The 12,884-nt window shown below is 37.7% G+C and overlaps 1 protein-coding gene across 1 annotated transcript in view; it reads left to right on the top strand.

Annotated features, from left to right (window-relative positions):
• LOC145993916 (SID1 transmembrane family member 1-like) overlaps window positions 1-12,156 on the top strand; it is a 373,625-nt gene extending 361,469 nt beyond the window's left edge. The window contains exon 17 of the mRNA XM_083129833.1: window positions 11,035-12,156. Coding sequence (XP_082985959.1) covers window positions 11,035-11,097 — 63 coding nt within the window. The 3' untranslated portion in view covers window positions 11,098-12,156. The remainder of the gene's footprint in view (window positions 1-11,034) is intronic.
• The last annotated feature ends 728 nt before the right edge of the window (window positions 12,157-12,884 follow it).

Raw genomic sequence — 12,884 nt, 5'->3', positions numbered from 1 at the left:
GGGAAGTTGCACAATTTTTACCCTTGTACTATCTGTCCAGAAAGAAAATGCTCAGTTGATGGTGGCATTGAGAGTAAAACTTCAAATATGAAAAATATTAAGGCCAAATGTGTGACTGAACACACCATTCCCACTTCAAGTTTTTTGAAACTAACATATTCTCTTTTCTGGGAGTTACATTTCAATAATGTATTCCATAATGATCTCCGTGGGTGGCAAAAGGTAAAAAAATGTATCGGTCTGGAAAAACAACTACATCTGATAGAAAATAAGCAAGAAGAAATTCGAGTCACCAATGGTGAAACAATTTGAAAACTTACATGATAAGTAAATAAATACTTACCAATAGAAGGTGTAGGTGAGGGGTTAGTGTTACGGATTCACGATCTGATATATGCATGTTCGAGCCAGGTTACAGTTTTTTTTTTTTTTTTAAGTTGCAATGAGGCACCAACATGTGAGTGATCGAATCCGCATTTATACAGTGATTTTTTAATATTTGTGTCCACAGAATCTCGAATACATGGGATAATGGGATGTGGGAAGTGGATACCACATGCATTTTTAATCCATGATTTCACCTGCTAATTTCGAAAAGCACCTTAGATTTTTCGATCTTCAATAAATAAATAATAAATAACCCATGGCCCGACAGACCTCAAAGGACCTTGGTCTATCTCCCGACTGCCTGTCTCCCTCCCACAATCCTACATAGAGGTGTGGAGAACTTCAACCGCTATTGGGGTGACATGGGGTCAGCACGCCGAACCCCCAGCCGTTGTAGAAGATTTCCGAGACCAGGTTACGCTACTCACTCATAGCTCCCCAATTTCCTCATGTTGGTGGGTTGCCACCGGTCGAATACATAGGCCGAGAAGCGAGCTATTGAACCCAGGTGGACTCGAACCCATGCCATGCCGTCCCTCAGTCGGATTCTCACATGCAGCTACAGATTTTACAACACAATTATAATGTTAAGATCTGGACTAATTCTGTCGACTCATATAACCTAATATGTTCTTAGCTACTTTTCATTTCAAAAATTGAAATTCTATTCATAACTAAACCAATACATATATATTTTCAAAAAAGCTGGAATTTTTGACGTGGCTGCTAAGAATTTCCACATTAACATTCCACTGCTTCTTGATCTTGTGTGATTTGCAAAGCAAGAACTGTATGTATCGTTCACATGTATTTTCATATTTTGTAAGAAGTTTAATATCGAGTAGTTACTCTTAAACCCATTTGATTTTTATTAAAAACTTACAGTCATGCCAATATGTGTAATTAATTCCATCCTAGGAATATACTAGTTGGCTGCACTGCAAAAAAAAAATTGCTTTTGACGAGAGGCGAACCCAGGACCATTGGCATAGTGGGAAGTTATCATACCGACTTGACCACAATGTCATGCTCACAAAGCATTTCATTTGCAAACTTATACAGACGTTAGTTCCAGATTTAGGCACATCCACCAAGTATTTACTTTATGGACAGATAGTACAAATCTGTATCTGAAGTTTGCTTAAAATGTAAATCTCTTACCATAACACTGTCCCTCAGTTTATTCAAGTACTTTTCATTCAAGTGACATAATCTTCTGTGCTACATGTATTTTTCATTTTCTACATTACCTTTCATAGTTAAACATGCATCCTTAATTTGACTTACATCTGACACTACATATGTTTCCAATGTATACATACGATTCTACATACATGTGCTTCTACTACTAACATTCCATTTTTGTCAATTATCCTTGCTCTTTTTTTTTTAAAACAACACCTCATTATCATGATTTATCAAACCTCTAACTATTAATAAATTCAAACGTAAATCAGGTACACATATAATACATCATAAATACAAACATCATGAAGTTGGCCATCATTTGTGACTGTTGATACTTTAACGTCACCTTGCACTTTGACCACCATTGACTTTTCTTTCTCCTCAAGTTGTACTTCACTCTGCATTTGCCTTTTATGTATCAACCAGTCTTCTTTACTTGTCATGTGAGATGTACAGCCAGAGTCTATACACCATACCTGCATTTCTCTTCCTTCTTCCTTTATGTTATGTACACTGTACGCTGTAAGAAGCTTCCATGTTGTCTTCTCGTGTGAATCCTGTCTATTTAGTTTTCCCCTTCTGTGTTTTAGGAGCTGTAGATATAGGGGTAGATGTAGAAGGTCTCCTAACTCGATCTTACCCACCTTCATTATTGTGCCAACATTCTCTCAAAAAATGTCCTACTTTTCCACATGTCCAGCACCTTTGCACAGCTTCTTTCTTCTTCCAATATTTCTTATCCTTTGCTTTTTATGCCTGTTCGGATTTTTTACTGTAGTCCATTTCTTGCAACATAACCTACTCTTCTTTTAAGGTGCCTTGCACTTCTTTAATTGTTGCTCCCCTTTGTGCTCGTAATACTGCTGCGACGTTTTCATTTTTTGAAAACAATATGGTACACTACTTCTCGTGTCATAATTAGTTTAAGTTCATCCCACAATTTTTTGCACTTTCTTGTTGATGAACAGTCCAGCCTGGTTGGGTGATAGGGTTACAGCTATGACACCAAGAGCTTCATCATTTTTCTTTTCCACATTATTGTCATTTCTTCTTCTTCTGGTTCATCATTCAATATTACGTCTCTGTGCAATCTTTTACTTCACACCACTGCACTTACCTTTAGTATCCAGACATGATATTTGCTATTGTCCAGTAATTCTATCTTACCTCTGCCATTCTACTAACCACTCTGCTACCACTGTAGTTCCGTTTGTGGGATCATAAATAGAAACAGCGACGCATTAATGAACAACAGTAACTATTTATTATTGATATTGGTAACTTACAAGGATGTACATTTTCTTTAGCATCTACGAGATGAGACTGCCCAGGGGGGGCCACTCCGCGACTTGCACGTTATTGGCTAGAGCTTGTGACGTCACCAAGCGGACACGAGCGGTTGAAAGCTATGCGTAGAATGTAGCAGATGGCCCATGAAACGCTGTGTTTTCATGCATCTTTTGATATTATACACCAAAGCTGTTAATTTGATTTGACAGCAAGAGATCAAATACGCGATAGAAGAATACATTTATTCCAAAACAATGCATAGTTTATTTATTGCGTGATATCTTGTCCCTGCAGGCTGTAGTCCACTGCCGGCTTTTCTTTCCAGCTAACCTATTGCATTTATTTTAAATGTCTCATTCTAAGGAAAGTTCTTGTCCGGGCATATTCTGATATGTCTTTTTACTGAATGTCCTGGAATTTCCCTTTAATATTTTTACGCTACTTTTAACATTCTCCAGTTGATCGCCACGATGAGGATAAATTTGTTTTTGTTATTTATCGTCTTCTTCCACTTTTGGCTAATCGCGACGAACAGGATGAGTGATGATTAGTTTAAATTGATGAAGGGACACTCGTAGCAGGCAAGTATCCAAGGGGGAGCTTAGGGGGCTCGAGCCACCCCGAAAGTTTGCGGTTTACAATAGTTAAAATGAGGTTTTTGGTTTCTTGTGGTGTGAAATAAAATAACGTGACGATAATTTAAGGAGAGAAATAATTATCGAGTCAAGCACGTATGCAAGGTGGGAATCAGGGGGCTCCAGCACCCCATTCAGGAAATTACGCTACATAAAATTAGGTTCATGGCTTCTTAAATAATGTGATGATAATTTCAGATAAATAATTTTCTAGCCAAGACACAGAATGTTCTATAACCCTGTTATTGTTAATAGCGCGCACCCAAGGTGGGATCAGGGGGCTGGAGCCCCCCTTAATTTTTTCAGTTTACACTACATAAAATTAGTTTTTTTTTATTTGATTTATTTCATTTTACTTCGCGTTTTGTTTCTCTTAGCTAATTTACGAAGATGGGAATGAGTGATGAAATTATGAAAATGATAAATTGACATTCACACACAACCATGGCCGAGCGGGATTCGAACCCGGGACCCTTGGGGTCGCAGCGCGATGTACTAACCACTCAGCCACAGGGTCCGGGAAAATTAGGTTTTTGTTTTCTTGAATAGTGTGCCGATAATATATAAGGAGAGAAATACTTACCAAGGCAACACGGAGAATGTTCTATAACCCTGTTGTTGATAATATTGCATTAAAACTTTTCTTGCGCTTTCGGTGTTGTCGCAACACTATGCAAAGACTTGTCAGCATTTGGAAGCTGCAAACGTAGCGCCACACGTAGGACGATTTATTGTAATTTTTTAATCTCTGGAAAGCGCGAGAGGGAACGTTCTTGAATAAGAGAAGGAGTCGAACTACTGGCAACATTAACGAATCGTTTTATCTGTGGAACGTTCTAGAATATAATGAGGTTAAAATACGCGGCTTCAATTTCCAGGTTGATCTGTACAACAGAATCGCTTAATGAGTATTCAAAGATAAGTGTGATAGTTCATACAGTCGATTAGTGATCAGTCAGTGTCTATTGGTGGCTTTATAAGATCTAGTGATTCGAAAATGAAAAGGACTAAATACCATAAAGTAACGAAGTCTACTACTAGTTCCAGTTCGGGTCCAAAGCAGAAGGCATTAACGACAGCGGAATTTCCGGAGCCTCAGTGTAGTGCTAGTTCGGGTCGAGGGGCGAAGAGATCGAAGGTCTCTCTCTAAAGTGAATATTTAAGCAGTAACGGGTATTGGAGCGGTTAATTAAAAAAGAAATAAGCTGCACAGATCAACTGAAAATCAAAGTTTTGAGTGATGAGTTAGTTGTGCCCGGACCAAATTTTCCCAGAATTTTAGAAGAGGAGGGTTATGCATACTATTTTCGGTGGTCAGTCCTCATTTTGCCATCTTTTCCTCTCTTTGACGTTCATGTTTTTAAGGAATACTTTGTCAAATTGGGTTATGACCTCACCAACCCTCCCCTGGGCACGTCACTGGAGATAAATGAATAAGCATTTAATCATATTGGGAGAAGAAACACTAGATGTGTTGGGATCGGAAGGGTTTTCATTGTGAATTAATTGTTTCGAACTGTATTCGAGAAGACTTACTTTGTTTCGTGCCAATATATGACAAGACTGCGGAAGTTGTGACAGAAATTGTGAACACTTGCGAGTGCTTAGGCCTCAATATGAATAATTTGGTGGGTTTCGGCTTTTATAAGAACTGTAAACATGGGAGGACAAGACACAGTAGTGGTGTTGAGGCTCGAATCAGAGAGAAATATTCGAGAAATTTCTGCGTCCAGTTCGCAGCCAACAGTTTGAGTCTCGCGTTGTCGAGTGGATTGTCCATACCGTGCGTGTGTAACAGCTTCGTAAAAACACTCGAAGACGCCATAGATGTTTTGATGTCTGATGATAAGAAATGGACAAACACACATACTGAGATGGTTCCGGCACACAATGTTAATGCATGGAAACAGAGGAGTTGAGTGGTAAAAAATGTTCCGATTTCACGTTCTGAATAATTTGGCAGCCTTGAACAGTGGCGACGATTTTGGGGATAGTTGCTCCCCATTCTTTTGCCTTCACACTATGACCTCTTTATGCTAACCCTTGTATACCAAGGGAAGAGAAAGTAAACTTTTCTTGCACCCTCACTCCCCTTTTGACCTTTTGAACCCAATTGCCACCACTGGCCTTAAACATACAGTTGTGAGGTTCTATCTATACACCTTAAAAATATGGTGTTCAGCGCCCCACGAAGGGAATTCCTGGATACGTGCCTGACTCGCAGAGAACACCTATGCCTATGCTGGGACTTGAACCGGGCCGGCGAATGAATTAGATGATGGTTATTGTATAAATGGTGTCTTTTCGGGAAACATTCAAATAGCAATATTTCTTTCAGGTAATATATCCTAGGAACTTCATTCTTGCGGGCTTACTAGGTTCTGGCATGTTGGCCAACAATCTGTGTAGTACTCTGTACTGTTTGTGATCCACATGGATTTGTGATCATCCATTTCATCTACTCACCATTCATTTTCATCTTTGCGATTAGCCAAGGGGTAAATTATACTTGAAATAAAACAAAAGCAATACAAATACAAAACAAAAATAATGGAACGATTATGCTGTTACGTTTTCCTGTATTTTAGGCACGTCGCATTTATCAGCCAACAGTCGGAGATTGCTTTTCGGTCGAATGATACTTCTAATAATCGGAGGTAAATGCAAGCTGAGAATTATAATTTGATCTCTTATCCACCTGAGTTGAGGATCTAAATTTTTGGATTTTATTTGTAACAATATTTACTACTGCGAGGAATTAAAAAAAAACTTACGGCTAATTTCGCCACTGGCTTCCTATTCTATAATAGTTACATTTGTTGTAAGGACATAATACATTAATTTACTTTGTATAAATATTACATTATCCATCGCTTTTCCTAATTAAATCTCATACCATATCCAACACACACATAAAATGTGTTTTACTAATAATACAGGTAGGTTTGGTTTGAGTTGTTTTTTTAAGTCTACTTTATGCACAGTAAGGCTAATTGGGACTGGACCCACAGTTTAAAGTGGGATCCGAACCACTTTGTGCCTCCACCGGGTATCGAACCCGGGACCCCTTGATTTCAAGGCGATGACGCTACCACTGCGCCATCGGGGAGGACGTGTTCCTTGCATTTTTCTTCCAGACGGCCAAGGGTACTTGCAAGGGGCACAAAGGGGCAATTGCACCCTTCGATTTAAAATTTTATACAAATAAAAATACCTAGTCTTACCATAAATACTGTCCCAAAGTTGTAAGTAAATAGACACAAAATGGTGAGAGATATTGTAATATCAGAATAACATGAGGTGCATGGATGCATTATGAACCAAAATCACAAATAATTATTCGAAATGGCCACCATTAGCACTGACACACTTCTGAAGTATTCATGGCCATTCATCAATGGAATTACGCAACACATCAAGTGGAAACTCCGCAGCTGCCTTCTGAACAGACCGCTTTAAACTTTCAATATTGGGATGTCTCTTCTTGCAAGCCATCTCCTGAAGCTTGGACCACAATTTGTAGTCCAAAGGGTTTAAGTCTGGACTGGAAGAGGGCCAATCTGACGTGGAAATGAAGTCAGGAACATTTGCCTCCAACCACTGCTGGGTGGTGCGTGCTTTGTGTGCTGGGGCTGAGTCCTGCTGGAAGCTCCAATTCTCTCCATGGAAGATGGTGTCGGTAAGATTCTTGCATAGTTTCTCAAGCACTGTCTGCTGGTACTTTGGCTGATGTTTTTACCCATTTTCACAGAAATGGAGCGTGCCCTCATAGCAAATGTTCCAGACTTCATTTCTACTTCAGATTGGCCTTCTGCAAGTCCGGACCTATACCCTTTGGACTACAAATTGTGGTCCAAGCTTCAGGAGATGACTTGGAAGAAGAGACATCCCAATATTGAAAGTTTAAAGCGGTCGGTCTCTTCTGAAGGCAGTTGCTCATTTTCCAGTCGATGTGTTGCGTAATTCCATTGATGCGTGGCCACGAAGACTTCAGAAGTGTGTCAGTGCTAAAGGTGGCCATTTCGAATAATTATTTGTGATTTTGGTTCATAATGCATCCATGCACCTCATGTTATTCTGATATTACAATATCTCTCACCATTTTGTGTCTATTTACTTACAACTTTGGGACAGTATTTATGGTAATACTAGGTACATTTCGTAAAATTATCTTGCTCGCTTCGCTCACAATTTCTCCTATTCTTATAGTCCAAGTTCAGAGCCATAGCTATATGGGGCGGCGGGAGTCGGCCCTGGGAGCCCCCGTAAAATTATTTGCGCCCTATTAAAACAATTTCTTTCTATGAAACTTAATATCAAATATTAATGATGACACTGTAATCCAAGAAGTCATTGGTCAATCAAGGGATTCCTATTTTTGTCAGGTGTCGAAACATGTATTTCAACTATAATATAATACAATTCACACAATATTTTGCAAAATGGTTAACGTAACCAGTAGGCAAACATTGTATGTAGTGATACAAGAGTCTCCCCTTTGAAGGAAATAGAGTCCGTGGTGGACTAAGGGACCCATGTTTTAATGTTTTAGCAAGGTCAAAAAAAGTATTACAATTTTTTCCACAATTCATCAAAGTGCAGATCCTAACCATTATTATGTAATTAATCCGATTTTGCTTGTACAACACAACACAATGGTGTTGTTGGATTCTCGATAGATTCCTTTGTGCGTAAAAAATCTTGCGTACTGGAAACTAGAGGGAATCATTATGAAGCATGATTTATAAAGGGCTCCCTTAATCAGTTCTGCAGAGAGGCCCAAAGCTGTTGTTAGTCATCAATTAACATTATCGACCTGTAAATATCAAGTAGGGTGAAGGCACATAATGGTTCGGATCCCACTTTAAACTGTAGGTCCAGTCCAAATTTATTTATTTATTTATTAAGTGTGCATAAAGTGGACCTTAAACACCAAATCAATCAATTACAATATCAAGTAGGTACAGTCTCTATTAGCCTATTTATGTTAAACTTTATATTCTTTGGCAACCTGGAAAGGTCATTATCGAAATATTGCTATTTGATGTTGCTCGAAGTTTTTTTTTTTTTTTTTTTTTTGTTCGTTGCAGTTTCAAGATACCATCCCTTTTCTGTTACTTATAGCTTTTGGGGGAGGGGGGCAAGTGCCTCTGTGTACTCTACCATAACATGTGCCAATGCGACACAATATATTAAAATATTGCCCCCTCTAGGATTGACTTCGCCCCCCCCCCCTACAAAAAATTCCTGGCTACGGGCCTGATAGAATAGCTTCTTTGGTCATTATTTACATGGCAGCTCTTCTCATTGATTGACGAGAAGATTGAAAGGATGTGCAGGGGAGAAACGGCTGTCCTGTAAGTCGTACATTATATTTTCAGCACAATTTCTCAACAAACGCACATAAAGTAAAGTAATAGTGCAATTGTTAATTAGTGTTCGCTACCTACGAGATGTTCAAAGTATTATTGTCGCGGACGATGTTTCAACTTCAAAGCTAATAAATCTTATCTTGCACTCAATATTCAATGAAGCAATACTTAGAAACTGAGTTCTGATTGTGTAAAGGTTTTTGAAAGTTGCATACGTGATGATACGGAAGGCGAGTGTGGAAGAAAAGGCCAGAGGCGCAACCACGAATTTTTATCTGGAGGGAGAAAGTACCAGGATAAACGTACCAATAATAATAATAGTAATAATAATAACATTAATAATGGCATTATTATTACTAGTGGTAGTAGTGGTAGTATCAAAGACGTTATTATCCTCATAAATTACGCAAAAGGTAGGTAGATGTCTGTGCTAAAGCATTTATTTGGAACAAACGATTTGAAATATTTTTTCAACACCAGAAATTTTACATTAGCTAATAATTGAAAACAAGCACACAAACTGTATTTTTGAATGGCAGAAAATGAATGATAAATGCATGCCGATGATATTTTTTTTGTACATATAACATGTATAACTTTCATATGTTTTACACATATGCAACATGGAGTGACATAAAATAAGAAAATACATATGCAAGATGCTAACACTAAATTATGTACGTATTCAAAGTTTTTTTTCATTACACATATACAAGACATATTATTTAAATACATCACATTACAAAAAACAATTATATTCCGAGTGAAGCGAGAAAGTAAATTTTTTGATCCAATTTTTGCAATTTAAAACAATATTGATTTAATAAGGAACAAATAATATCACATGGCGCCAAGGCATTCTCTCTTTCACATTTTTTAAAAATTAGATTATTTGGCGCCCATGGCCGACTCCCGACGCCCCCTAGCTACGTCTCTGAACTTGACGAGACTGAGAAAAGCTGGCACTGCAAGCAAAGCGAGCAAGAAAATTTTAGGAAATGTATTTTTATTTGTATAAAATTTGAAATAGAAGGGGGCAATTTCTCCTCTGTGCCCCCTGCAGGTGCCTTTGGCCATCAATGTTTGCCCCCCCCCCTAGAATTGACTTCCGTCGAAGGTTGGGGGACAATGCCCCTGCCCTCCCCTGTGGTTGCACCACTGAGTAAGTCCGAAATTTGGAGGAACAAATTGAATCAATCCTGCTGCAGCAAGTTTTTGGGAAGCGATGATCACTTTATTCCAGGCGATTTTCTTCTATTATTATTGCACGTGGCAGGAGCACAAACATGTTGATTTGTTCTCATTCTACCGGCATTCAAGAAAAAGTGTGTATAAGTAAATAATCGACCCATTTATCTCAAGCTTCCGTATACGATAACGAAGTAAATTCCATTCTGTCCGCTTAATGACGTCATAGCGCGCACAGCATCATGGGAATAAATCTCGGAACCTCGGGAATGGCATACCTTATAAAGGTACCTTGGAGACTGCCATACATACAACACAGACTACTCATTCTCGCCTAATGTCAGCACTGTTGCCAGTCCACAACACAATTGTAATGTTATGGAAGAATAAAGAAATTTAGTTGTTACTAAATACATGTTTCATGAGAAATATATTGTATTTATACATTGATATAAATGACAAAGCTTTTCTCTGTGCATGAAGGCACACAGAGGAGATGTGGAAGTGGGGTCCCACACATTCTTCCTCCCCAACAAAGGGAAGGTTGAAATAATTATTGAAGCTTCCCTGGCGGCGATTATTGAAGAGATTTTCTTGGGCAATTAGCCAGGTGATTTCCGGAAAGGATTCCCAGGTGTCAAGAGCTAACGTCACTCTCATCTTCAGGGAATGAATGTTGTGTGATGAGTAGTATGCTGCAGCTTCCTTTAATGCCAAATATAATGCACATGTTATACTCTTACTTTTTCCTACTTCATCACATGATTGGACAAAAGTTTTCTTGAAGATTTTCTTTAAGTCTAGTTTGTGCATTGGTGGGTAGATTGGGACTGTTTTAGTTCATATCTGGGCCACTCAAAAATTATTAAATCTATTTTTCGAATCTATGAAAATTCGTATCTTGAAGATATTAACACTAGTTATGTGATATGCTAGTCATTTTCCTCTGATTACCTTGTTTCCTTATATTTCAGGTTATTCTAACATTGGACGACGATTTAGTGTATGTTAAGAGAACTGAAATACCTATATTTTGAACATTTTCACTCTGCAACAGCATATTGTGGAACTAAGCGAAAGGCTGAAACATGTGGAATATGATTGGTATATAACAAGAGAATGATACAACAAGTTTGAAATTGGAGAAACAGGGAGCCCATTCTACACTGGAGTGTGCAGGCCTTTTTTCCAGATAGGCCTGGAATTGTAAAGATGGATCTTACATAGCTGCATTTTATGGGAACCAAGATAGACCATAAAATATTTTGTAATTATCATATTTAAAAGTCGTTTTAAATGCTGTTTAAAATATGGCAGTGCTGGGTTATTTTAGGGGGGTTGAATTTACCACTCTGGTTTTTCATGAATACTTTCTTGCTTTCATTTTATTTTGTCAAAATATTGGAGAGGATTTTAGCCCCATCATCTCCCCCTTCATATTACACAGATGGAGAATAAACTTAAGTGTGTGTAGATCTCTACAGTCATAGATGAAAATAATGGTTAAACAATTGTTTACTTTCAGAAAGACAAATTAATACTTTATGGATGGTTTGGACCTTTGGCATGACAATTTTAAAGAAAATCACTTAATATGAAGAACTGCTATTATATTGCAAATCCTGAAAATTATATCTGCTTGAAATTCATTGTAGATCATTGAAGAAAATATTCATGTGGTTTGCTTTCACTGTTGTATTGATACCTACAATAGCAAAAAGTCCATACATGCAACAATATGAGAACATGTTCAGAATATATCCATAATTAACCATGTAAAATTCTAGTTTCCATCCAGCACCAGGTACTTAAATTTCCCTCATATTTGGCTATTCATGAAGGAAAATTCTTATTATTATGATTATGATTTGCTTTATTTTACTTCGTTTTTATGCCACTTTTGGCTAATTTGCGAAGATGGGGATTAGTGATGACTTGATGAAATTGATGAATGGACACTCAGAAACATCCATGCCCAGGCTAGGATTTGAACCCGGAATCCTGGCATCGTAGCATGATGTGCTAACCACTCTGCTAAGGGGGTGTTCAAGTTTTGATCAATGTTACATAGTACTTCATGTAAATTGTACCATATTGCATTTTTATTTGTTTTGTTTTTGTGTTGTTAATGATTGCATGAGAATGAAATTGTAAAATTCTAAGATTAACATTCTTGTTAAAAGAAGTAAGAATTGTATTTGATTTGTTTATCCACTGTATATTATAAAATGTATTGTTTGTTTGTTTTAACTGCAAATAAAAGAATGTTGTCTTCATAGAATAGAATAGAATGGCCTTTATTTAAGCAGGTACGTTTTGGCCTCATTGGCCGTTTTTACAACCAACTGTTCTCAGAGTAACCCTGAGTATAACTGGCTTTATTATAATCTATGCTACATGTATAGTTCTCTCGCTATTATATGATATTCATATTAAAAAGACGATTTTCCACTGAAACTCGAGCAATAGATTAACAGAGATGACAAAGACTCAGATACATTATTGGAAACTTCTTCATTTATTCATTGAACCCTCACATGCACACAGTTACAAGAACTGTCTATGAGAAAATGAGTGACCATTTCCTCATTTATACTACACTCAAAATTAAAATAACACATATGCCAAAAACAGCTAATTACTACTCTTGAAATTCGTAAAATATATGAACTTTATTTTTTTTACCTTCATGTCCTCTCTTCCATTCTACACAAGTACATCTATAAACTTAACCGTGGACGACAACGTCAGTCATCTGCAGTCTCTCTATAGAACTCGATGAATTCTCCTGAAAACTCTCATTGTGAGAGAAAACAGGAATCCC

The sequence above is a fragment of the Lepisma saccharinum genome, chromosome 10, assembly GCF_977018435.1.
Source record: "Lepisma saccharinum chromosome 10, izLepSacc3.1, whole genome shotgun sequence".
Taxonomy (NCBI): Eukaryota; Metazoa; Arthropoda; class Insecta; order Zygentoma; family Lepismatidae; genus Lepisma; species Lepisma saccharinum.
Note: the sequence above shows the minus strand (reverse complement) of the source record. Positions and strands in the feature narration are given on the sequence as shown.